The sequence below is a fragment of the Podarcis raffonei genome, chromosome 2, assembly GCF_027172205.1.
Source record: "Podarcis raffonei isolate rPodRaf1 chromosome 2, rPodRaf1.pri, whole genome shotgun sequence".
NCBI classification, from domain to species: domain Eukaryota; kingdom Metazoa; phylum Chordata; class Lepidosauria; order Squamata; family Lacertidae; genus Podarcis; species Podarcis raffonei.
In genome coordinates, this window is record NC_070603.1 from 91,269,765 (window position 1) to 91,297,606 (window position 27,842).

The window sequence follows — 27,842 nt, forward strand, 5'->3', positions numbered from 1 at the left end:
ATTTAAAACACTTAATTGTAAAAGCAGCATAAAATACAGTATAAAAACATGAATAACAATAAAATTCAAAATTCAGAAATCAATTAGGGGAAATAAGCATTAGATAATCCCCAGCTGGCTGAATTGGTCCTACTTGGGCCAGCGAGGAGGCCAGGAGAGAATTAGCTGTGGGGTCTCAGAGTGGGTAGTCTTCATAAAAGGGGAGGGGAAAGGAAGAGAAGGGAAGGGAATTAAAAGATCAGGCTGAATTCAAATTAAAGGCCAGGCAGAATAGCTGTCTTACAGGCCTGGCGGAAGGAGGTTAAATCCTGAAGGGCCCTAGTCTCATGGGACAGAGCATTCCACCAGGTCGGAGCCATCAATGAAAAGACCCTGCCCCTGGTGGAGGATAGCCTGACTTCCTTAGGGCCCGGGACCTCTAAACTATGGTTATTCATGGACCTTAAGGTCTTCTGCGGGGCATACCAGGAGAGGCAGTCCTGTAAACACGAGGGCCCTATGCCACAAAGGGTTTTAAAGGTCAAGATCACACCTTGAACCTGACTCTATACTCCACCGGGAGCCAGTGCAACTGGTAAAGCACTGGGTGAATATGCTCCCATGGCAGGGACCCCATGAAGAGCCTTGCTGCAGCATTCTGCACCTGCTGGAGTTTGTGGGACAGTTTCAAGGGCAGCCCCACGTAGAGCAAATTACAGTAGTCAAGCCTGGAGGTGACTGTCGCATGGATCACTGTGGCCAGATCGGGGTGGGAAAGGTAAGGGACCAACTACTTAATGCGGCAAAGATGGAAAAATTGACCCAGCATTCAAAAATAGAACTTTAAAATCAGAGGGGCTATCACAAAAGTTACCACAGTACTGTTGGTTCAAAGACACCATATAAAGTAGAGTGATCAATATGCAATCAGATTGTCTTCCTCTATAATAGTATTCCCCAGTAGCAGTCCTCTGTCATATGCCATTTTTTTTCTGCCAATGGCTGCACTGACCCACACCCCAGTTCTGAGACATACTATCACTTCCTCCCTGCCCTAAATTGCATGGGAGGGGGAGAGAATAACATTTCCCTTAGTGGCAAAGACGATAGCAAAACAGCCTACAGAGAGATATTTTGTACAAGACTAACATACACAAGAGGTTTACCGGTAATATGTTATTGTCTCGAGGGAAGTTTATCTTAATTTGCAACAGAACAGAAAGAGGCTTCAACATGAAAAAAGCTAATTATCCAAGGTGATTACCATGGCATCCTGTGGTTAATTATTAGGTCTAAAGAAAAAACACATATTTAAAATATTTACTATAGCTATGTCCTGCTCTCCCCTCCAAGAGATTGTGTGATGGCCTGGGATTCGGATTCAGATGCTGAACCTGAAGAATCCCAGCCTGCACAGGATTCCCCGCCTCCAGAACCAGCTGAGCTGGGGCTGGGGCATGAGCCTGAAGGGTCCTCACCTGTGCTGGATCCTCAGGTGCAGGCACCAGCTGAGTCTGCTTGGGCTCCTGAGGGGATAGAGGACCCATTGCCTGCAGGAGCTCCATTCTCAGCCCCGGCAGAGGAAGCGGAGGTTGCCTCTGGGTCTGGTAACCCTCCAGCCTCTCCTGAGCTGCAGAGGCTCAGGGCAGAGAGGCGGAGGGAACTAAGTTCCCGTAGGAGGAGTGCTCGCCTTAAGGCCAGGGGAGGCGGGTCACCTGAGGATCGGGGCCGCCCTGTGCCTCGGGGCAGATAGAAGCCAGCCAGCCCCAGTCCCAAGTTGCGGAAGCAACTTTGTTGGTTGACAGTTCCTGCCTGAACCCTGTCCTGCTATCCTGTCGGAGCTCCTGACCTCACCCGACTACCTGCCCTGCATCCAACTTCAATTTTTACAGACTGCCTCCATACTGCACCTTTGACCTCAGACTGGACTCGGACCTCGCCTCTCGGTTAGCCCACGGGACCAGCACAGATTGATCAGCTCCCACACTAACTCACCAGTCTAATTTCCCTGCTCCAAACTCCAACCACCAAGTTCAATGTCAGTTTCATCAGGCTTGTCTGTCATTCTCTGATGAAAAAAAAAGGCATGCCATCAAAGATTATTGCCATCAAAAGTGTTCAACAGGGTAATCTTTCCCCCCGGACAGAATAAAATTGGGTTTGTTGGGATTTGCCCGAGTATGACAGGGCGCTATTAAGAAGGAAGTATGAAATAATGACCAGAAAGTAGGGCAATTATTTTCTTTATATAAACTCTCCTTCTGCGGTCTCTTAGAAGAGTCAGCAAAGAATTCCTGGGCACCTTTCAAAGTGGGACATTCGGTTTTGCTTTGATTAAATTAAAGCAGCGGTGGAAAAGTTGTGGAGGGCCTCCAGAAGTTGTTGGACTCCAACTCCCATGAGCCCCAGCCAGCATGGCCAAGGGTCAGGGTTCATGTGTGTTGAAGCCCAGCACCTCTGGAGTGTCACAGGTTCCCCACTCCTAAATTACATCATGTTTTCAGGTTGTGCCTTTCAAAGAGAGGGGGGACTTTTGGGAATGGGGGAGACAAAAGCTGGTTCCAGGACTTCATATATGTGTCACTGACAGACAAAGGAAGGGAGCAGCTGATCTTTTGCCCCAGAAACAATACCTCACTAGAGATATGGTTATTTAAGAGAGAGAACCAGCATGGAGCAGTGGTTAGAGTGTTGGGCTAGGACCTGAGAGACCAGGGTTTGAATCCCCATTCAGTCATGAAGCTCACTGGATGATCCTGGGCCAGTCACCATATCTTAGTCTAACCTACTTCACAGAGTTGTCATGAAGATAAAATGAGGAATGAGAAATCATGTACAGTGTCTTGAGCACACTGGGGGGAAAGGTGGGGGACAGAAGGAATATATATATATTCCACACTCCAAATAGTTTACAATAGAAAATAAGGGATTACAACACTCTAACAGATACGTCAGAAAAGGAAAAGTGGATGTGGTGAAAGACTAGAAAAATAAACAAATTCCTTCATAGATTATTTTATTTTTTTGAAGTCACATAATAAACAGGCCAACAGTTCACAGACTAGGTAAAAGTATTAGTTCTTTCTGCTAAATGGTTGGTTGCTCACAGATATGAACGTAAGAAACTGCAAATCTTATACAGCAGGGCTGTCCAACTTCCAAGAGACTGCAATCTACTCCCACTATATAAAAACCCCCACAAGTGACAGTGATCTACCCATTGGATTGACAAGAGTTGGGGGAGGATGAGCCAAAGTTGTTGAGCTTTTTTGGGGGGAGGATGAGAATCGCGATCCTGTTATACAGCAAAGTGTGAGATCTAGTCTGATCTCAAATAGAGATCAGAGAGAAATTTAGGGTTGGCCGATTTATGGAAGGGCCATAGATCGAAGGTAGCATACATGCCTCACTCACAAAAGGCTCCATGGTATTTTCATGTAAGGCTCAAAAACATCTCTTTCTAAACCCCTGTAGAGTTGCTGACAGTCAATGTAAACAGCACTGAGCTAGATCTGGCTGGGATAGCTCAGTCAGCAGAGCATGGGACTCTTAATCTCAGGCTCCTGGGTTTGAGCCCCACGTTGGGCCAAAAGATTCCTGCATTGCAGAGGGTTGGACGAGATGACTCTCCAACTCTGTGATTCTGTGATTCTAACTGGATGGTGCAATGGTCTGAAGACGAGCTTAAGGCAACTTCCTAGGAGGTTATGCTGACTGTACGACAAGAAGCTCTGCTTAATTGGAACACTGAAGGCTGATTCCGAAACTCAAGGTCACCAAGTGGACCATATAGAATGTCGGAATATGGAATGCACCAAAACAAGTGAGAATGCTGTCATAAGATGATCCTTCTGCAGACTGCATTTGCAAAGAATGCAGGTTTTGCAATGGTCAGATCAGGATGTTAGTGGTGGTTTTTTTGTGGATGGTTTTGCTGTTACTATCATGGATTTCTTTGTAAACCACCCTGTGATCCTTGGATGAAAGGTGGTGTAGAAATTTAACAAATGAGCAGCAGCAAATATTCATTCACATTCCTTTGCTACGTTCTATTTTCTTGAGGAATATGAAGCTGGTTGTGAGGGAAGCAACTGCACATTCTCTGTGCGCCTAGTATCTGAATAGGGAGTTTCTCACAAGTGCATTCTGGCCTCTGCATGTAGATGTGATCTCTGTTTCAGACCATGCCATCATCCCAAAGGAACAAAGCCTGCAAAATTAGTCAGTTTTGATGTGGTTCCATTGAAAAACTATTGCATATAAAGGTTTTAAATAACGGGTTATAACTGTGAGGATGGATGCCCTTTATAGGAAATGGATTCAGCAACATTCCTTTAAGAGGCGCACACCAGAGCTATATTCTGAAGCAGCAATTACCACTAACGTTCCCATTTCTATTGTACCATTGCCAATGTGCCAGCCAAGCCGTCATAATTGCTCTGAGCTAAGGTGAATATAAACATGCCACTGACATCCTGTCTTTCAATACCTTGGGGTGCTAGTTCTGTTCGAGCCTGACACACTGTAGCTCATATGGTTCAAAATACCAGTAGTTTTAAAGCCAGTATCAAGACAAATAGGCTTTTGTTAGACTTTCAATGATTCTCTACAAAATATCCTTTACAGCTCATGAATATAGGGTGGTATTTAATTACCCACTTTAATTAATGACTACAACTAAGATAGGCCTATTGTTTTCAATGGGTCTACTTTGAGTAAAGGTTAGTTGGATACCATGTATACCCGCTCTCCCAAATAATTTTATATTCTGTCCAAGACATGAGAAAGTATCATTCCGGCAAAATAACTTATCAGTCCCACTTACACGGCATCTATAAGAGGTGTGTGGCCACTTGTAGACCACAAAGGTTGATTGCTCATCTATATGCATATGACATAAACGTTCCTTGCAATCAACAAGATAATGCCTCTGACCCGGTTATGTAATCAGTGCATGCAAGTGGTTCTCCGGTTTTTAACTCTGCCAAAACAAAGCACCCATCAGCTCACAGAGTACCATCCACCATAACTGGTAATGAGAAAAGCCTGTGTGGATTTGAATCACAGTTATTATCGTCAAAGCCAGCCCAGTAGAATTTGCCCAACAGCCTTTGCAGTAGCCAGCCGAGCTCCAAGTTACTTCACTGGCTGCTAGATGTGAACATTTAACTCCTGTTAAGGGGAATTCTGTATCCCTGTAACCTAACAAGCCCAGCAGCCATAGATAAGAACCCCAGTAGAAACCAGCAGCAGTGCATGGGGCAAGGGGAGGCTGAGCAATAGGGTATTTTGCCAATTATTTTTATTGATTTTCCAATTTCAACCCAATTACACAAATTAATTCCAAATTAAGACAATTTCATTCAAGAGGTTTCCCATGTGCCGTTCTTGATGGGTCTTTATGATTTAATATTACTGCGTTTCATATTCTTATTTACTTCTAACACCATCCATTTTACAAATTACCACATAACAGTCACTCTTAATGATTTCTATTGCTGAGCAATAGTGCTGCCCTTCCAGCAGTTTTTCCTGCGGTAAAAAATGAGGTGCTGGTAACCATACACAGATAATGTGCATAATGGCTGACATAGTCAGGTGAAAAAGAGAGCTGCCAGGACTCCATACTAGTAAGTACTGTCACCAAAGCCCTGCCTCCCAGCACTGGGAAGAATCCTAGAATTGCAGAGTTGGAAGAAACCCCAAGGGTTATCTAGTGCAACCCCCAGCAATGCAGGAATTCTCAGCTAAAGCATCCACGACAGGTGACCATCCAACCTTGACTTAAAAACCTTCAAGGAAGAGGAGTTCATCACCTCCCAAGGGAAACCATTGAACTGTTGAACAGCTCTTACTGTCAGAAAGTTCTTCCTGATGTATAGTCAGAATCTCCTTTATTGTAATTTGAAGCCATTGGTTCAAGCCCAACTGTCCAGTGCAGGAAGAGTGTGCTTCCTGGGTTGGGAACGGGGAGAGCCTGGGGGAACTCCAGTTTGTTGTTGGCAGCCCACAGTGTGTATGTACCTGTGGAGTCACTGACAAGCCAGAGAACCTCCATCTTGCCCCTCTCTTGCCCCACCCCAGTGAGCACAATACTGCAGCCACCAGGGATGGCTACTGCTCTGCACCCTGACACGCTGCTGTTATGAATGCAATGAATTCTGCTATTTAAATACCCAGCAAGCCTCAGTGTAGGAGGCTGAGTTTGATTGGGCAGCATTGGCCCTACCATTATGCAGAGTGAAGCAGCTGCCTCAGGCAGCAGGCAGGGCTGCCTCAAGACATTTCAGCACTTGAGGCAACCCCCAAAATGGCTCCCTGCTCTCTGCCAGGAAAGAAGGGCTCAGTGAAGATCTACATTAAGAACAAGGGGGGGAATAAAGATTTCCATTTCCTCGTGAGTCCTGCCACCTGTGGTGGTTGTCAACAACAAATTGTCGCTGTTTTTTGTGTTGCGGCCCTCCGGATGTTTTGGCCTACAACTCCCATGAACCCTAGCTAACAGGACCAGTGGTCAGGGATGATGGGAATTGTAGTCCAAAACATCTGGAGGGCCAAATGTTGGGGATGCCTGATATAATTTATGGACCTAATAGGTATCTAAAGCCATTTGTGCATAACAAATAGGAGCCTGCACAACACAAAACACTGTTGCTGTATGTAGGTTTTATTTTATTTGTTCTTTATCTTATATTTTGGAAACGTACATCCAGTTTTTCCCCTTTAATTTTTTTCGAGCTCCCAAGAGAGTGGGGCCCTAAGCTAAAGCTTGTTTAGCTTATACATAAATCAGGCACTGGGCAGACCTGGTTAACTCCCATTTATTTCACTGCATGTGTTTGGGTGTGTAATCCTATACACACAACTGAGAATAAATACAATTTAACTCAATGGAGCTTGCTTTTGAGCAGGCTTCTATAGGATTGCACTGTAAATCTCAGCAACTGAAATCAATAGAAATCAAAAGAACTTACATTTGGTAGTTGGCTAATTCCCAAGCTAAGAATGATATAAGTAAAGACTAAGGTTTTCAATCCATAACAAAACATAAAACATCCCCCAAAGTATTATTTTATTTTAAAATGGACGTGTGATGTGCTGGAGAACAAAGAGTAATCATTTGTAAGGATTTGTAATATATAGTTCGGTGGGCAAATAAATAGGCCAAACAAACTCCCTTGATGAAATCTATGTATTTTAAACCTAGAAGCATTTTGGTAAGAAAAGTAGCAATCTTCAGTACTTGCCAAGTTCTATCAAAAAATAAATAATTGCTGCCTTTAAAGTTGTCATTTAGAAGCACACACTGGACCGAAAGCTGCCCTCAGGCATGTACACACAGCTCCTACTGTGTTTAATGTGAGTTGTGCATATTTATCAAAGAAGTGAATTTGACCCATTACAAAGCTTTTTGCCACTTTCAACAAAAGACCAACAGCTCTCAAACTCAGAGTAGCTATTTCTGGATTCTGAAACTCAGAAAAAAAACCTTACACATATTTCTCCAGACTGGACTATATTCTTATAAAAATCAATAAGCGTATAAGGGTGTGCACAAGACACAAGATTCAGTTTGTACTTGAGTCTGTCACTTTGAGAAGCAGCTCAATATGTTCTGAGTCACTCTGTGGTATATATGTTTACAAGTGTATAAGAATGGTTTATAATATTTCACTCCCCTTTTGATGGAAGTAGATAAAATTCTCAGGAACAGCAGTCCCTCCAGAATAGATTTAACGTGCCAAATTCCAGGCAAATACACCCAGAGCTTTGTGGGGGTCACACACACACACACACACACACACACACACACACTTGTTACAATGTTAAGGTAGTTAAAAGAGGAATGGTTTAAAACCTCTTCCACTGTTTTGAGGGCAGTTGGTCTGGAAATTAACATCTGATACTCTTTTAAATGTGTTTCTGAAAGGGCTTGGGGGGGAGGAGAGGTACTGGTTTATGTGGGGGTTTTGCGTTCTTGTTTTTATTATGCATTTTGTTTTTGTTTGTTTTTGTTTGTTTTTTTAAAAACTTGTATTTTCATGTTGTGAACCACTTCGAGATCTATGTATGAACAGCGGTAAAACAAACAAACAAATAAACCAACCAACCAACCATACAGACATGAGAGAGGTGCCTCTGAGAAATCAATTTGGATGCACATTAATGCATACACAGGTTTTTGTGCTAGGAGTTTTTAAGGATGATTTGGGCAGGACTAAGAGATTAAAAAAGAAACAACAAAATACTGGAATGAAAAGCAGCTCACACTCCACAATTCTACAACTAAGGTTGGGAGTGGAAGCATAGCACTTTAAGCACTATAGCCAACATTAACACTAAAACAAGAAGGAGTAGGAGAGAGAAATCATTAAATGAAGTGTAATGTTTGTTGGTAAATGGAAATCGGTTTGAACAGGTGGGAGAAACCCTGGCTAGTCCACCACTCTTTTAAGTGCCCTTGCTCTATAAAAGAGCAAGGAGGGAGCAGGTGAAACAAACTATCAAACTTCCATCAACATTCCTCCTCCAAATGGCTGCTAAAATAATTCCATCTGATTTAAACCTAGGCCTCTTTGTCAAAATGAGTGACTTCTCCTCCTCCTCCCCACTTGAGCTGCGCAAGAGTGTTTCCGCCTTATAGTCAGCTTGGTTTTGCTTTGAACAACAAAATGTCTGTTATGATTTCTTTGGTGTCCAAGCTGACAGAGTGAGACATGAGGCCCTTGTGTGGTGCAGGATGGGCACTGCGAAAAAGAAAAAAAAGTAACCTTGAATCACCTCCTGCCTTAGATTTCAAGTTTCAGAGCCACTCTATATGCTGTCAAGGCAGGTAGACAAATTCCATTGTTTTTTATTTTCTTTTTAACCAAAAAATCGTCACATAAGCATTTATAGTTTACATTAAAATTATATGTCCATAAAAGGATCACAGTTTCCATTATCCCCAAACAAGAAATGATTTCAAGATGTTCACTGAATGTCATTTATGCCCCTGACAAATCTGAACCATTTAAAACTCAAAGGAACTGCTGTTGTTATCCGGGTTAAAAGTACCTATACACATACGCTAGAGATCTCACTGTCTCACCTCACTCTAAATCCTACACTTAGACCAGTGCTGGATTTACGTATAAGCTACACAAGCTATAGTTTAGGGCCCCACTCTCTTGGGGCCCCCCCAAAAAAAATTAAAGGGAAAAAAACCCTGGATGTACATTTCCAAAATATAAGGTAAAAAACCACACACCTACATACAGCAAATGGCTTTAGACACCTATTAGGTCCATACATTACCATATAGCATACATTCAACATAAAAAACAGTGACAATTTTTTGCTGACAAAGGACAGCTGGACATATAAAGGGCCCCATTACCTTCAGTAGCTTAGGGCCTCATCAAACCTAAATCTGGCCCTGACTTAGACTCACAGTGCTGCCACCCTGACACACACACAGGAAGCCCCCACAACCGAGCACACACCCACACACACCTTGCAACCCCACACAGCCTGACAAATGCTCCCCACAATCTCACACACTGCGGCACACTCTCTAGCAATCCCTCGCATCCCACAACCCATACAAACACAGGTACACATATTCTCGCAGTCCTCGCATCCTGCAGATGCTCTGGACCAAACCATTAGCCTCCTCTGCTAGAATTAATAAGGCAGGGCGGATGGGCGTGTGGTTGGACATCTAGCTACAAACACCTTGTCCACATAAGCTCTCTGCATAAGCTGAAACTGATCTCAGAACACCCCACTGACTATGGCCTTGGGTACTTCATCTCGAACAGCAAGAACTGCAGAGTCAAGGTCACTCTGAAGTCAAGTGACTTTATCCACAAATAAAACTAAGGCATACTTTCTATCCAAGCAAGTTAAAAAGTGTGCCTTTCTGCAGCAGATTTCTCTACCTTCATGTAAACCCGTCCTCTGAAATATGCTCTGAGATTTGAATTATACATCATGAAGTTGCTTGAAATGTCACAGACTACATTTTCCCTAAGGTGGAATGTGCTGAGAAAGCCCCCTCCCTTGCTGCACCTTTTCAGATCTCTTATTTATTTCAATTTATAGCTAATATTCCATTATCAACCCTTGGGCTGTTCATTTGAGGCTTTCTTTTTCTCATTTTCCCCTCATTAGTTTCTGCCTTTCTCTAGGCTATTCTATGCAAGTTTTGTTGTCACAATTTTTAACGATGACTGAGAAGGGCAACTAACTTCACACACACACACACACACACAGAGAGAGAGAGAGAGAGAGAGATGATAGATGATAGATAGATTAGATGATAGATAGATAGATGATAGATGATAGATAGATAGATAGATAGATAGATAGATAGATAGATAGATGATAGATAGATGATAGATAGATATAGATAGATGGACAGATAGGTAGAGTTGCTGATCTAGCCTAAAACTAAGCCTCACAGCTCTGGTGTGTATGGTTTTGCATGGTTTTTAAAAACAAAAAACAAACAACAAACAACATATCTCCTATAATTAATATTCATTTGCAATTATTATAGATAGGTATTTAGACCAATTCACACAATCCCAACACAAGTCTAAAATGTGGGCTAAGTGACATTGGGCTTAGTCCATACTTGGAATAATATTTCTTACTCTGCTATTTTGGCTAGGGATAATTGAGGGATTTGTTCAATCCACATTTTAAAGCTAGCCGGCCTAATTCAGTTAATTATTTTTTCCCACACTTCTCTGAATTTTGCAATACAGTTCTCGACTCAAAAAAGTGCTAAAATGTGTATAAAATACATATTTGGGGTTAAAATGCATATGAAAAAGTGTATTTTAGGATAATGCAGATACAAAAAAGTGTGTTTTATGGCAAAATGTACAGCAAACATGTAGAATAATGGATATGACATGGAACAAATGTATGAATGAACAAACACACACAAACTCTCTTGTATCATAAACAGATTTGTCCATTCTTGAATTTGACACTATGGTACTTAGCTGCAACTGGAAGCAGCAGCATTAAAAAGGTACTATGTTATCAACAAGAACACTACAACATAGAAGCACAAATATCGCAGTCACAATAGTATGCATACTTTTCTGGGAGTAAACCTTATTGAACTGCTGAAACCCAAGCAGGGAGTTTGTGACATCCGCTCCTGTAAAGATCACCAAAGGCTTGAGAGAATGCTGCAGTGTTATTCTTTGGCCTTTTGAACCATTTATTTATTTCTAAGTATTTTAAAGAGTATTTTAAGGGACACAGGTGGCACTGTGGGTTAAACCACAGAGCCTAGGACTTGCCGATCAGAAGGTCGGCGGTTCAAATTCCCGCGACGGGGTGAGCTCCCGTTGCTCGGTCCCTGCTCCCGCCAACCTAGCAGTTCGAAAGCACGTCAAAGTGCAAGTAGATCAATACCTTCTGCGGGAAGGTAAACGGCGTTTCTGTGCACTACTCTGGTTTCACCAGAAGCAGCTTAGTCATGCTGGCCACATGACCCAGAAGCTGTACGTCGTTTCCCTCGGCCAATAAAGCGAGATGAGCGCCGCAACCCCAGAGTCAGTCACAACTGGACCTAATGGTCAGGGGTCCCTTTACCTTTACTTTTATTTTAAAGAGTGAGCCACCTTGAGTGCAGTGACTGAGAAATCATATATGAGTGCGGTCATTTTTTATTTATTTTTGAAGGCATAAATTTGGGGCCAACCACAATACTGTTGTTCCAATCTAAGCCTCTTTATTTCCACAGTAGACTAAGTTATGTGTTATTTAAAGGCATTCTTTTCCATAAGCAAACCCAGAGACGGAATTGGCCTTCTCATTTTGTTCTGTCTCCTCCTCTTGCCCCAACTTCAATCAGGAGAATTCCCACAGACGCCAACTGAAAGATGCCAGAGTAAGTAGAAGATCAGAACGGGATGCTTACTGCCTTACATTTGTATGCCTGACACATTTCTTTTCCTGCTGAATCTCTATGGGGGAAAAACATACAGTGCTCTCTGTCTTTTACAAAATAGCTGCCATTTACGGCATCTCTCCCCCTAAGCAGCTCATTCTCTATACCATTAACTGAAGTGCACCTTCAGGCCAATTACAGACTCTGGTAATTAGAAAAGCTCTCCGAGTCACCTACCATCCAACAAGGTGACATTTAGGGTGATGTCACCCCAATATCACTTCATTATGCCTTGTTGAGCACAAGGCAGGCAACATTTAAGACGGTATCTAATGAGGGAAAACTGCTACAACTACAGTCAAATGTTTGGGCTTCCAAAGAAGCATGGTTCATTAAAGGGAGGGAGTTTGTTGGTACATTAAAGGAGGAAAACGCATCCAGAGGCACTTGAAAATATGGTCGCACTTGGATATATCTGCAAAGCAGACACAGCAAACACAGAATTACATTAGAACCATTATTTTATTTTTCTTGTTCTCTTGTGCATACAAACGGAAGAAATCTCTCTAGTGTGGTGTCAGGCAGAAGACAAGACTGCACTGACTCAGACTGCCTGATACGTTCATCTTATTTCTCCCTTTGTGCAAAGCCATGTCCTAACAAAGTGGTAGTGGGAACAGACTGTAGAGCAAACTCAACTCTCGGTTTCAAAGGCAGCATTGATAGTGGCCGTGGTGGGAGTGTGTGCGTTTATATCACATCTTTACTGCCTTGATAACTTTTGGCAATCACCCAGCCATAGGCTCCCATGGTGTTTTTGTTAACCGTTGCAATTACAGTAGGTTGGATCCAGAGTGTTACTTTCACAAACAACTCGTTTAATGCGCCCACCAGCCCTGCAGAGGTAAAGACTAGGCAAGAAAGGGATCGATGAAAACATTGACCCTGTGTGCATTTGCTGTGGAAAAAAAGCGAATTGCATGTTTGAGATCATTAAGAAAAGGAACAGAAAACAGCCTGCCAATCTCACAATGCTTTTGTATAAATCTACAGTCTGACTACATTTGGAATGGTGTGTGTGCTCCCCTAGAAGGATTCTGTGAAGCTGGAAAAGATGGAGAAGAGGGCTGTCAAAGCGGAGGGTAGGACAAGGGATTTGAGCAACTCCACTTGCGCATGTTGCATATGTGTTGGGCCCCTTGACTGGATAGGCCTTTGGATGGGAATCTACTAATGTTCTTAACGTAAGTAAGAGTATGCACATAGCTGTTAAAATAATCCTAATGTCACATTGGTGGGATTGAACTGGCACTACTGAGCTGACAGTGACTAACCAGGATAGAGATCTTGGGTCATGGTGCATAGCTCAATCAAAACATCACATGTGGTACATGCAAAAGCCTCCAATAGTACTCAAGCACAGGGATACCCCAATGAAACTGATTGTCAGGAGATTCAGGAGAGCAACGCATGTCTAATTCATGGAATCACCATAAAAATATGTTGATTCAACAAATGCAGGTGGCTATAAAGGGGAATTGGAGAAATACATGGAAGAAAGGTCTATTAATGGCCACTAAACATGATTACTGTATGGAACTTCTAGGTTTCATTCACACTGTGTAAAGAAAAAGACTGACTAGGTGGATGTTAGTCTTGATCCCAGTAGGGCTCCTCTTAAGTCCTTACATATATTCACATCTTAGATAGGTATCTCCCCTCAAAGAGAGATGCATTCCCTACTCAAATCTATTTCAGTTCCAGACCAGGAGAAAGCATTGCTCTTTCCCAGATTACAACTTCTCTTCTATGAAATAAATGTATAGAGGAAACATTCAAAATGATACAAACACCTCTCTCTCTCTCTCTCTCTCTCTCTCTCTCATGAGCACAAAAATCAATGAAAAATGTCAGTTCCTAGAGGATGGACAGGCAGAAACAGAAAAAGTGTCATTTTTAATTAATCTATTTCTTCTTCTTTGTAAGACTTGTGCTTCTGAGTTCCAATTTTTATAAAACAGATAAAAATTCTCTCTGTCTCCCTTTCTCAACTTATCTCCAACCAGCTACACAGACATTTTATGCCGGCCACGTACAGCATCATGGGAAGGACAAAGAGAATGAAATTACCCGTGCATTTACGATCTGTGTCTTCCTTTTTTGACCCACTAATCGTTAACTTGCAATTGAAGTTTTCTTCCCAGTATTCTGCAAACCACACATTTCTTCTGTTGTTCTCCAGTGTGCGGGAAGTAAAGTAGGTATCAAATCCTAAAAGAGAGAGTTGTTGTTGTTATTATTATTACATATATAATTCATATACAAGATTGGTGTTTTAGGACTTGCTACGCCTATTGCAAGGGGGAACGACATGATTCCATGACAAACCTCAGCCGATAGAGCTGTTTCAAAACATCCTAGCAAACTGACTATTTGTGAAGGGGTGGTGGTGGTCAGAGCTGAAACAAAACTCTCTCATTCTTCCATACTAATAAATTTGGGAAGGGTTCTGAGGCTATGGACGAGGCAGGATTGCTTTAAAAAGTGAAAAATGTTTCAGTTAGATGCTTGCTCATTGGGTAGCTGGTGAGGGGAAATGATTGAAGAAGGTGAACCAACAGGGAACGGACCACAAATAGGAGCTAGAATAATGTGAGGCTCTTCTGATGAAAAGGGAAGAAGGATTTCAGATAGACAAAGGGTTGTGGGTGGAAGCATCTGCTGCTGATGATTGAAGTTCTACGTATAACAAAGTAGACATTTACAGTTTCTAGGAAGTAACTATTGAAGATACTAAAATATAGCCATTGTGCACTTTGCATTTATCAACCACACTTTACAAAGTTAATCACTACACCATACATTGTGAATTCTCAGGACACAGCCAAAGTTACACATATTTAAATCTCACTAATTTCAGTTGGTGAGATTTATCTACCCATGAAGCTCTCTTATATTGAACTGAGTTCTTGGTCCATCTAGCCCAGGACTGTACTTTGAGTGGCAGTGGCTTCAGAAAACATTTTCTAGCTCTAATACCCAACTTTAATCTTAACTAGAATAATGGAAAACATGTTATTGACCGCTGAGCTATGGCCCTTTCCCCTGTCAGTTTTTCATGCTTCCTCTGACAATCTTTAAGGTCCAACGCCATTTAAAAAATCTCTCTAAACAATATCTCCTTTAAACACTACTGAATAACTGGAAGAAATCTTCCTGTATCTGAGGTTCTGGCAAATTGTCCTTAGTATCAAACTTACGTAGCTTCTTGCACCATACAATAGTACAAAGTAGCTGAAAATTGTCTCATAACATGGAGAAAATGGTTAGAGGTTGTGGTTGTTTTTTGGTCTCTCACTCTCTCATAACATTAGAATTTGTAGACACCCAACAAAGCTGAATGTTGGAACATCCAGATAAAAGAATTTTTTTATGTAGCGCATAATTAAAGTATGGAACTTGCTTCCACAGGAGGCCATGATGGCCACCAACTTGGATGGGATTAAAAGAGGTTTAGACAAATTCATGGAGGAAAGGGCTATGGTTGGTTGCTAGCTATGATCTGCTGCCATGGTTGAAGGCAGCAATGCTTCTGAATACCAGCTGCTAGAACCAACTTCAAGTCTGCCACGCTGAGGGCAGGTTTGAATGGGGTGGGTGTCTCCCTCTGCAGAGGTCTCTATCCACATAGAGCCCCCAATTCTGCCTGAGTTGGCCCCACTGTTATCGCTTGACCAATCCCTATGCTATCTCCATCCCCTTCTGCCCCAGTTGAAATGAACAACTGGACTGCAAGTGCAGAAGTAGCTCCACCAATACTCAGCCAGGTTTTGGATTGCTCTGCAAATATGCTTTTAAGTCAGACACCTGAAGGACTCTAAACATTGTTTCCTTAAATGATACAACACATAAACAAATCTATAAATCTTAAAAGGAAGACTTAAGTGCAGCAACAGCGGTGTTGTGAACTGATTTTATAGCCCATCTCTATTGTTAATATAATGCATTTCTCAGGCCCTTATGGAGAAGCCCAGTATTATTCCCATTTTCCAGGCTGTAAGTGAAGTTGAGACACAGCAAACTTCCATTGCCACCAGGGAGAATCATCTCCAATTCTCGTATCTTTCCGGTTCTAACTCTAACTGGAACACAGTGTCTTTTGCCTGCTGAAATTTGAGGAGATGCAAGCAAGCCTTTTATCCCATAAGTGTCTGCAAATAATAATATGAGAATACAATAGCAGTGTTGACAAGCCAAACAACACAGCTTGCCGCCCTCAGTTCTACTGCTTTACCACTTCAGTATTTGTTCACATGTCCAGGATTTAAAGCAGTCAATCAAATGCAGAGAGACCTTTTGTAAATAAGAGGTATTGTAAATCAATAGATACATAAGCTAAATACTAGCTTGGTGTCAGAAAGCTGACCTTTATGCCTGCAAAAAAGAAAGCTCACATGAGAGCAGGCTACAGAGACAAGGAAGGATCACAATGTCAATGTGGGTCAAACACCCAGACAGCAGTCTCAGCTTGGGTGATGCTATGCTGACAGATACTAATGGGACTTCACGCAGCACGAAAGTGCAATGACTAGCCATGATCACGATGCTCTCAACACAAGCCAAGCATCTCAGGATTAGAAATCGCCTGCCAAGCTCAGTGGTGGTATCTATTTGGCTGCTTTCTAAATGAAAACTTGCTTCAGTCCATCCATTTTTTAAATTCCCCTTTCTTTGATTTTTTTTTCAAATATCACCTGCACAAGGAAAGTCAGTTCAACACTCACAGCTGTATTTTGACCCATCGTTAGATGGAGTTGTGATGGATTCACACAGCCTAGTTTGCCACCTTGCAGTGAATCTGACACTTGTGAATGGTTTGGTGTGTATTCAGACAAAGAGCCAAGGACTGTTTACAAATTGCAAACATGGGAAAATACTGTTGGGGCTCTTAGTTATTAAGAGTACATTGGATTTTTGTTTTTTGTTTTCATGCTCTGCAGTGCTGCTGTAATAGGGAATGAAAAGAAACATATCAAAGACCACTTTCCCCCCCACAACAAGTGGAACATTTAATTAGATTGCAAGTTACCTTACAGTTCCTTCTGTGTCTCAAATGATCAATACTGAAAAACATGCAGTATTGGTAACATGCAAATTGATTTAATGAAATAAAAAATAAACAAACTAAAAACTGTTCATCCGCTGACAGTGATGCTTATTAGCCAGACATATCTCAAGCATCATGGCTCCTGTACATAGTGAAAATTATTCATTTAAGAAAAGTTCTATACCTCTAAGTAGTTCACAAAATTGCACTTCTTTCTATATGTACAGGTGCACTTTTCTGTTGTCACACAATACTTCACATGGTCACAGACAGAGGGCTCCTGTGAAATATAGTGTAATGAGAGGCTGTGGATGGGAAGCCTAGGTGAGTCACAGAAGGGCAGCCTGGAGAGGTTTCTGCAGCCTTCCAGCTCTGCTGGTTCCTTTGCTGCAAGCTTCAAGGCCGCTGTCTCTGGTATCCCAATTCACAGGCCAAACAGTGCAGCTCCTGGTTGCTTTCTTCCTCTTCTGCTAGCCTGTGGCGACACTGCTGCTGCTGAGAGCCAATTAGCACAAAGCGTTAGCCTGGGCAGCAGGAGGTACAAAGCAAGGAAGGTGCTTGGAAACAGCAGTGGCCATCCAACTGGAGGATCCCCATTTTTTTCTACATCCTAGCTCTCCTGGTATTTATTTACTTATTACTTTCTGCAGCCTAGGCCCATTGTGAGAATGTTTTTTTTTTCCTCGCAGCCTTGGACACAAAAAGATACAGGGTCACTGGGTACAACAACATTTTAAATTTAGGACAAGTCTTTTGGATCCATACTTGAAGAACATTGGTCCCTTTGGGCCTAAATAACAACTGTAACTGCATAGCTGCATGACAATATTTTCTCGTTTGTATATTGAATGTGAGCATTATCTTCTTCTCTTCTTTGCATTGATTTTGCATTTGGCTCTTGTCATTGTGAATCAATTTTGTGTTAGTTTGCTGCCCTGGCTCAAGGAAACATATAAACCACAGTCATTTTCCATCTCAGTTTTAGAGTCCAGCATGCGAACAATGTTCTGCTTCAAAATAACTTCCATATATAACAATATACTGTGGTGCAGCCATACAGAAAGGCAAGATACTTCTCCAAGTATGAGCAAAGAGTACGAGAGATAGCATATATATATATATATATATATATATATATATATATATATATACACCCACCCACACCCACCCACACACCCACACCCACATACCCAAACAAACAGTTTATACCATCCCCATCCCCGCCCCAGCCCAATACCTGTTAGGCTGCTGCCTCTCAGCAGATGATGAAAATAGCATATAGGTTTAGGTAGAGGGAATGGGTACATTTGGATGCCAAATCCACAGATGAATTATTTTTATATCCAAATCTTTTTGTTTATATTATTAAGACTATTTATACTCTGCCTTCATCTCAGGGTGCGGGACAGAATACAGAGGAAGTAAAACCACAAAAGACACATTAGTAAATCATAAAACCAAATTAAGCAACAAGATCAACTGAAACTACAGAGCAGGCTGAGCTATCATAAACTGACTAATGATCTAAGGTTGCATCTCTAACCTAGTTCTTCTGGGAATTAGGATCCAGCAGATCTCCAGCTCAGCCAGCAGGTTCCCAGCTCAGCTGGCATAACTCCATCCCCACAGCTCAGCTGTTTTTCTTTTTCTTTGTATATATCTAAAATTATTATTATTATGGTGGGTGGCTTACAGCATACATAAAAACATAGTAAAACATCAAGGATTAAAAACTTCCCAATACAGGGCTGCCTTCAGATGTCTTCTTAAAGTTGTATAGTTCTTTATCTTGACATCTGAAGGGAGGATGCCAAAAAGTATTGGTGCCAATCATGCTTCTAAAAGGAGGGCATTCCACAAGCCTCACTCATTGGATCATCACCTTGTCGTGGTGAGTGGGTTTGCACATTCCTATGACCCTTGTAAGCGAAGCCGTCAGGAGTCTCGTACTCCCAGCAGGGTCACCCAAGGCAGTAAGGTCAAAGGAAAGGAGCTAGACAAAGAATGATCCAAGAAGTTCTCAATGGCAGAACAGGCGGAAGATAACAAGTAGCATGTTACAATGAGTGTGAAGGCAGACGAAGGCTGCAACAGCAGTGCAGACCAGAATGCTTGAATATGAACAGAATGAAATATTAACATTGTACAGGGCTGGGGTATCTAATAAAGAGGTATAGTATGCTCCTTTCCCCCAAAGGACATAAGTAGTTATTCTGACATTCCTCTAATGAAAATAAATGTATTTACTTCATACCCACAGGATTTTATTGCATGAATATTTTTACACTTAGCTAACATCAAATGGTCTAATTTATTCTCTGCCTGTGTTATTAATATTTGTAATTACAGCAGAATAATTCATTTTAGGGTTTTTTGGGGTAAGGTAAATAGCACAGCAACTGCTGCTATGGAAAAACAGATCAAACAAAAATATATATTCCCACTGAAACACTGAAATATATGTTCACAATTATTCATTAATCCATTCAGAGAATGCAGGGCATTGTATGTGTAAGGCTAATTCCTACAGCCATTCTTTCCCCTTACTTATATCCACATAGTCACACATATATGCATCTTAATAATATCACCATTTCATCTATATAATTAATGAGAGGGTTTTACAGTGGGGAAACCATCAGATGAATGTAGAAAGCAGCTCAGCCTTTTTCCACTCATCATAAACCTTGTGAATTCCCTTATGCTGTTACACTATTTTTCTATTTTGGCATCAAACGAAGTCCTCCCACGCTCCAGCTGAGGCACATGAAGCAGGCGTGGGAGAATTTCCATGCAGAAATAGTGTCATGCTCTAAATTCCAGAGAAAATCCATATGCATTTGGGACACTAAGAGAGAACCTGTTGCATTGTTTTTTTTCCATGATGTGGACTTTTCCTTCCTGCAGCAATTATTTACCTAGAGTCATTTCTCAAGGATAGATTGCACTGTTTTCACAGCAGTCACTGCTAATCTCAAAGCTTCAGATCAGAGATTCTTGACCAAGAAACACTGATGTCAGTTTAGGCTTTTGTCTGTTGTCCCTAAACAAACTAAGTACTCCAAGTACTTACAGTACCCCACTGGTTAGTGTTGTTCACTGATCAGCCATAAAGTTAACCATTATCTCTCAACATAAACTACATGAAAGGGATGTTTTGGAGCCGATTTTGGTCTGTATCATGCCTAGAGAGGAAACAGATAAACCATCCTTCTCTGTGTGCAGAAGTTGTGTGTGGGGGGGAATCCTCCAATTCCTGCAGTTGTTTTATTTAACAATCAAATGCAGACATCATTCACAATGTGTTGCAAGTCACATCAAGTTTGGCCTTCTATCATATCTTTTATATATCCTCAGGCCTGAATTGATGGGAGGGAGCAAGAGAGGACATGTCCCAGGGACCAGGTTGGAATGGGGGGAGAGCAAAATTACAAGCCTGCGCTCTCTCTCTCTCTCTCTCTCTCTCTCTCTCTCTCTGTGTGTGTGTGTGTGTGTGTCTGCTTGAAATGAAGGGTGTAAGGACATTCCCAGAATATACAAGAGTTCTCCCCTTTGTCTCCCACTCTCGATGTTGCTACAACTGGGCTAAGAGACAGAAGAAATCCTGAGTTTTGAACAAATAAGACATTTCTTCATTATGTCACGATATTGATACTGTAGGACTTTCCAGGCATTTCTCAATTTAAAAAAATGAGGTGGGGGGTTAATCTTGATACAGTGAGGTACACTGAAAAACTAATGATAGCACACCTTGTAAAAACTTAAGATTTAAGAAAAATAATAATCCAAGACGCACTTTTATGGACACACTGCTGCATTATAAAGCGAGGAGTATATTTTGTAGCAGCAGCCTCCCTCGTGCTGTAATACTGTGCCTATATCCTTATACTGCCGCAATAAGGAAGACAACCTGAAATGGAGAATTGACTTGAAACTTTGTAGAGCATATTAAGATGAGTTGCATCAGTTTAGAATTGGTTGGCGGTACACTTCGAGGTTGTAGACCAATCACAGTTTTAAAGCAAATACTCCTAAGCAAGCTCATTTTCAGACTGAAAATGAATAGCCACTGGAATGATTCCCCCCTTCTCCCAAGAAGGTATACTGAAGGTCTGCTGGGAGAGAGGCATATGACGCAGAGTTCAGCATAAGCTGTCTTCCATAAAGGGGTGGAAATAGAATACAGTCCAATTATAAAATGAAATTATTGACCTGTTTTATTGTACTTGTGCATAGAGCACAGTGAATTTCATTATTTCATTTCAAGCCAGGTAGTTTGTGTCTGCACATAAGATATTGGCCCAATTTCATTTGGTGCTTTTCTTACCGGTTATTTTATTTCACCTCCGCTCTTCTTAAAGTAACTAAAGAAACCATTACAGCTATGGACAGTAATCAAAGTGCTGGCCTTTCTTATGTAGTTAAGATTATTGATTTAATAAGCAGCTAGGCTTGACCTCTGATTAATGTAACTGAAGAGCCCTCGGATCATTTTCCCCTATTTGTTCAGCATTCAAGCCAAAGTACATTTATTTCTTGATCTTAAGTCTGAAGAGAAAACATTAATGGGAGGAAAGGAAATCGGCTTGTAAGAATTCTGGCCCAGCACACCTCCCCTCAGTTTTTATTATGTCGTCTGAACAGTACACTCCATATTTTTTATGAAACTATTAAGATACTTTACAGAAGCTCTCTAGACCTCCGTGGCCAATAAAAAAGGAAATGCTGCTACTGAGTGATTTTAATAACTTACTGGCAAGGTGCCATAAAAATGGTTCAGGACTGGGGGCAGGGGTATGGGGAAACGAGGATAAAAAGGACTTCCAGGTAGAATAGCAGAAGAAAAAAAATATTCTTGTTGACATGATGCAATGGCCACTTACTTCTGATTTACTCTGGAAGATGCCTCGTAGTAAAGGGAAACAGGTGATTCTGGTCCTGATGAATGCAGACTTGGAGAACAGCCTTTACACAAATAGCTGCATTTGCTAACCATCATATGCACTAACCCTGTCTCATCAGAACACTGGCATGGCAGTGTCTCAGTGAGCTGATGCAGTCCATCCATGTAAAACAGAACATACAAGGAGACTGGGGAGGCATTTGGCAAGCTCAGCTTCCAAAATGAACTCACCAGAGCCACAGTGCACAGATCAGTGTCTGGCTCAGATATGGGCCCATTTCAGAAACCTCGCCCCTTCCAGATTCCAAGACGAGGGGGTCTGAGGGCAGCCTCTGTCCTTTTCTTCTAACAGATAAGGCTAGCCACCTATAGGAGCCACTGGGCTCGTCACAGACATTGAAAACACCTGTATCTGCAATACCCAGAGCGAGTAATGATGATGATGATGATGATGATAATAATAATAATATATAAATTTTATTTATACCCAACCCTCCCTGGCTAGAGTAGGGCTCAGGGCGGCTAACACCAATAAAATCACAGTAAAAACATAGTGGGGGGGGGAGAGAAACCAATTTAAAATACAGGTTAAAATGCAATTTAAAATGCAGCCTCATTTTAAAAGTAGCCGATAAATCAAGACCATAAGGGGAGGGAAACATAAGGGTCAGACTGAGTCCAAACCAAAGGCCAGGTGGAACAGCTTTGTCTTGCAGGCCCTGCGGAAAGATGTCAAGTCCCACAGGGCCTTAGTCTCTTGTGACAGAGCGTTCCACCAAGTCGGGGCCAGTACTGAAAAGGCCCTGGACCTAGTTGAGACCTTGCGACCTGGGACCTCCAAAATGTTGTCATTTGTGGACCTTAAGGTCCTCTTTGGGGCATACCGTGGGGCATACCATGATGCAACATGGGTCATTGTTCTCGAGGGGATTGTATGGGGGTGGGGAGCATGGCTGCTCCCATGGCTCCGTGAGGTAGTCTTGTCAAAAATAAATATGTTTACATATAGGGAGGAATTCAATATACTGCCAAAGGAAATCACTCCATCAGCATAAGCATGTCAGAGGGAATATACCTCTGAATACTAGTTGCCAGGAATCACAGGCAGGCAAAATGCTGTTGTGCTCATGTCCTGCATGAGGATGGTCACTGTAGAAACAGGATGCTGTGTCTTTGCCTGATCCAGCAGCAGCAGAAGAAGAAGAGTTTGGATTTGATATCCCGCCTTTCACTCCCCTTCAGGAGTCTCAAAGTGGCTAACATTCTCCTTTCCCTTCCTCCCCCACAACAAACACTCTGTGAGGTGAGTGAGGCTGAGAGACTTCAAAGAAGTGTGACTGGCCCAAGGTCACCCAGCAGCTGCATGTGGAGGAGCGGAGACGCGAACCCGGTTCCCCAGATTACCAGACTACCGCTCTTAACCACTACACCACACTGGCTCTCCACACTGGCACTGCACCACGCAGGCTCTTCTTACATTCATAAGTTCTTTCCTGCACATTCCTGTCCTTCATTTGCTGTATTTACTAATAAGGATGCTCTCATTAAGCAAGAAGCGCACTTCAGGTGGCCACATTGTTGTGTGTGTCTCTGTGTGAAAGATATACTTTATTGTTGACATGGCAACATCTGAGCTGAATTTTTTTAAAAAAGCAAAAAAATAATAATTGTTGCCTTAATGCCGTGTTTTCTCCCCCTTTTCTATTGGAACACCAATTAAATAGCACACACTGAAGATTTTTGCCAGCGGGTATTGTGAATTGCATTCATGTAAAGCTAATACGTAAGCAGGAACAATGGTGGCAATTCATGCAGTGAATGTACTGGATTTGATATAATTGGTTGTGGCTATACAGAAAAGCAATTTCTCTCTCTTTTTTGAGCCAGCCACATCTATTTTCAAATTCTCTGCAGATAATGACCTAAGAAATATTTTCTGAAATCTTGCTTGTTGGTTTTTTTTGAAAAAAAGCCCAGCTGTTTTCTACCTTTATAATTTGACAACTCTTCCTTTATACTAGACAACTTTCTTTTCTTAATCAGATTGATAAAGGGATCCAATTCCAACCTTTTTGATTAAAGTAAGTACAATATATAGTTACTACTCTTTACTTCACTATATTGCTCACAAAACTGGTTCTATACCAACAGAGTTCCTAACTTTTGTGTTTTTTAAACTTAAAAGCTTACCGTACAATAGAAAATGGAAGGGGGCATTACCCAGAATGTGAACTTACGAGACAGTTAGTTGCCTTGCTGTTCTGTGGTTGTGCACCAGTCAGATACATGCATTGAAAAACAAAGAGGAAGGAGGGTAAAGTCTAGTATGGCTCCATCCTACACTGAGAAAGGCAGCAACCCACTTTTGGGGTGTAAAAAATGTGGGTTCAGTACCATAAGGTTGAAAACAATAGCATTAAGGTGGAACACTGGCTTCATGTATTCCTTGATGTGCTATTTGCAAACATTTTGCCAAAGTTTGGTGCCAGTTTGGAGTTAATCGCATGGCGTTGGGTTTTTTTGTGCGAACTACAATCCCCCAGGTTTGATGTATGAAGTACTTCATTTGAGGGGCACTACAAAACACGGGGTTTTCATTAAAAAAAAATTCAAAACAACTACAAGACGTTGGCACCGGTTTTGAGGGGACTGGACAACACTGGTTTTGGAGTGACCCCCATGACACGCGCGTTTGATGTATCAATTACTCTACTTGTAGGGCACTAAAACATGGGGGGGGGGGGTTCTTCTACAAAACGACTATAAAACTTTGGCACCGGTTTTGAGGGGATCCCTGATTTTGGGGTTCATCATTAATGAAGATTGAGAATAATACCCTGCACTCCCCAGGAGCCCACACACTTCTGCTTTGCTTTAAGGACAGGTTTACTTTCATTCCCTGCTCTCGATCCAATTCTAGTGTGGGTTCATGGCAAAACTGTCATGCTCACGTTTCTATAGGCCTTTTAGAATAGTTAGGGAATCTTGTACCCTTTAATCAAGGTGTGTATGTATTGTACTTTGCTACCTGCTTAGACTGCAGCTTTGCTGTCTAAGTAGCAGTTTTATAGGTTATGTCACTCCTATTTTATGTAATAAATCAAGCTTTATTTATTTGTGTGAGAGCTTTTTGTAGGCATAAGGTTAAGGTTTAACACACATCCATAATATGCGCATGTCATGACTCCAGCAAAAGATCCTAGCCCTCTCAGTAGTGTGTAGATAAACATACCTGAGTGCTGGCTGCACACATGCAAGTCCAGGTACACACTTGCTAACAAAGTAATTGCTCTAGGAGGCCTGAGACACTTCAAAGCACAAAAACATTCATTCTCTCTGGCCCTTCAGGTGTCTGTGTGTCTCGCCATCAAAACGTGATAAGTCTCTTATGCAACTGATAATCTTTCATTGCAAATAAATACACCTGTATGCTATCCGTTAATTTGAACCTGCATGCCCTATTTAGGATTAGTGTCTCCAAATGTTATCATGTGGTGAGTATACCAGTTACAAAAAATACTAATTTATTCCCCAGACAAGGTCAGGGAATGCTTGCAGCAGTATCATGTTTATAGATATACATTTTTTGTCCACTCGGGAATTAAATTCTAATTCAAATGAACCAAATAGGTGTTGCTTGTCTTCTTTTATCAGCACACCAAGCATGACACCTGTTTCTTACCAGGCATACATATTTTATTTGCTTAAAAAAAAAATTGCTGAGGCAAATTTCCCAGCTAATATCTCATTCCCTTTGGTTGCTAATGTGTATTCAACAAATGTTGTCAACAAACTGGAGGGGCAAAACACAAACACACCATTATTTTCAAGTATTTTGTAACCCAGCAGGATCCAGGTTTAGACTTATAACATTGGTTCCCAGTACGTTTCCGAGCACAATTCAAAGTGTTTGTGTTGACCTTTAAAGCCCTAAACGGCCTCGGCCCAGTATACCAGAAGGAGCGTCTCCACCCCCATCGTTCTACCCCTTCTGGCGAGAAGCAAAGCTACAGGGAACCAGGCAGAGGGCCTTCTCGGTAGTGGCACCCATGCTGTGGAACGCCCTCCCATCAGATGTCAAAGAGATAAACAACTACCTGACATTCAGAAGACATCTTAAGGCAGCCCTGTTCAGGGAAGTTTCTAATGTACTATTAGTGTACTTTTGGTCTTTGTGGAAGCCGCCCGAGTGGCTGGGGAAACCCAGCCAGATGGGCGGGGTATAAATAAATTATTATTATTATTATTATTATTATTATTATTATTATTATTATTATCCATTCTTCTTATCCCCCCCCAACAAATGCTTCCAACATGTTTCCCTACCACAAAAAGAAAAGAAATTCCCCAAAGACTAACATTACACATTGAGAAGAAACATGGAAAAGTTGTTTTCATTCATCACAATTAGGGGAAGGAACATAGCTCTTCTTCTTTACATGCAGAAGGTCCCAGATGCAACCACCTATATAAGGCTGGGATTGAACCTACTTGAAACCCCAGAGAGCCATTGCCAGTCACTGTCAACTACAGTCGTACCTTGGTTTTCGAACGCCTTGGTACTTGGACGTTTTGACACCCTAACGCCGCAAACCCGGAAGTGACTGTTCCTGTTTGCAAGCGATTTTTGGAACTCAAATGTCCGACAGGGCTTCCGTAGCTTCCGATTGGCTGCAGGAGGTTCCTGCAGCCAATTGGAAGTTTCGCTTTGGTTTCTGGATGTTTTGGAAGTCGGACTTCCAGAACGGATTCTGTTCGACTTCCAAGGTACAACTGTACAGTGGTACCTCTGGTTACGTACTTAATTCATTCAGGAGGTCCGTCCTTAACCTGAAACTGTTCTTAACCTGAAGCACCACTTTACCTAATGGGGCCTCCTGCTGTCGCTGCGCCACCGGAGCACGATTTCTGTTCTCATCCTGAAGCAAAGTTCTTAACCCAAGGTACTATTTCTGGGTTAGCGGAGTCTGTAACCTGAAGCGTATGTAACCCGAGGTACCACTGTATTGGTCTTCAACTGGTGGGTTGGGACATGCTTGAGTTAAAAGTGGGGGCTCAAGAATTCTCTCCTGGGTGTCAGCCGAAGACCACAGTTCCATTGTGCTGTATCCTGGTGGGTTGCCCCCCCCCCACTCTGCCAGGATGGGTCCCACTGCACTGACATTTCCCTCTCCCTGAGCCCACTAAGTGGGCTCTGGATCTGGTATACCTTATGCCAGCTGACTTTAAACCAACATAACTTAACACAGGAGGAGTTACTCGAGTAAGTAAGCATGCACAGAGTTGCACTGCCGGAACAGTCACTGTGATGAAAAACGAAGACAAAGAATTCAAGGGAATAGAGTGGCCATTGTTTTTCCAGCCTTACGTATATTTAGAAATTCTGAGTTCTCTCTATCCTGGCAATGCTAAGAGGCATCCGGTTAGAAGTGTACTTCATCTCTGAGAGATAAGGGAACGAGTCACTGAAAATATATCACCTCGTGTGCTTTAAGAGCAGAGAAGTGCTGACTGAGCAGGCCGCCTCCAGTTCTTAACACCTCAAAGCTTCAGTGAAGTGGAACCACCAGGAATAAATACTGAAATTGAGAGGAAATTCTAAGATTTTAAGGGCTCCCATAAAAATGGCAGGTGTTGCTGTGAAGGAAAAGAAGCCAGATCTTTAATAACTTCAAAACTCAAGGATAACTGGGCATTCTGCCATGTAGCTCACACAGGCTGTTGTCTTATGCCAGGCCATTCTATCTTTCCATTTAAGTCAAGTGTAGGTCCACTCTGAGGGGCAGAAGATTTCCAGGGATTCAAGGAACAGTCTTTCTCAACCACAGATACTGACTTTTAAAACTGGGTATTTTTAGTTTATGTGATTATTTAATTATTGCCACCTGCCACTGGGGGAAAAAATTGATTAAAGGTGTTCATGATCACTTATAATACTAGTTCATTAAAATTGCTAA

At 41.9% G+C, this 27,842-nt stretch overlaps 1 protein-coding gene across 3 annotated transcripts in view; it reads right to left on the reverse strand.

Moving 5' to 3' along the window:
* GRM7 (glutamate metabotropic receptor 7) overlaps positions 1 to 27,842 on the reverse strand; it is a 382,004-nt gene that overhangs the window by 130,058 nt on the left and 224,104 nt on the right. For all 3 annotated transcript variants that reach the window (XM_053378124.1, XM_053378122.1, XM_053378123.1), the window contains exon 5: positions 14,006 to 14,146. In XM_053378124.1, coding sequence (XP_053234099.1) covers positions 14,006 to 14,146 — 141 coding nt within the window. The remainder of the gene's footprint in view (positions 1 to 14,005; positions 14,147 to 27,842) is intronic.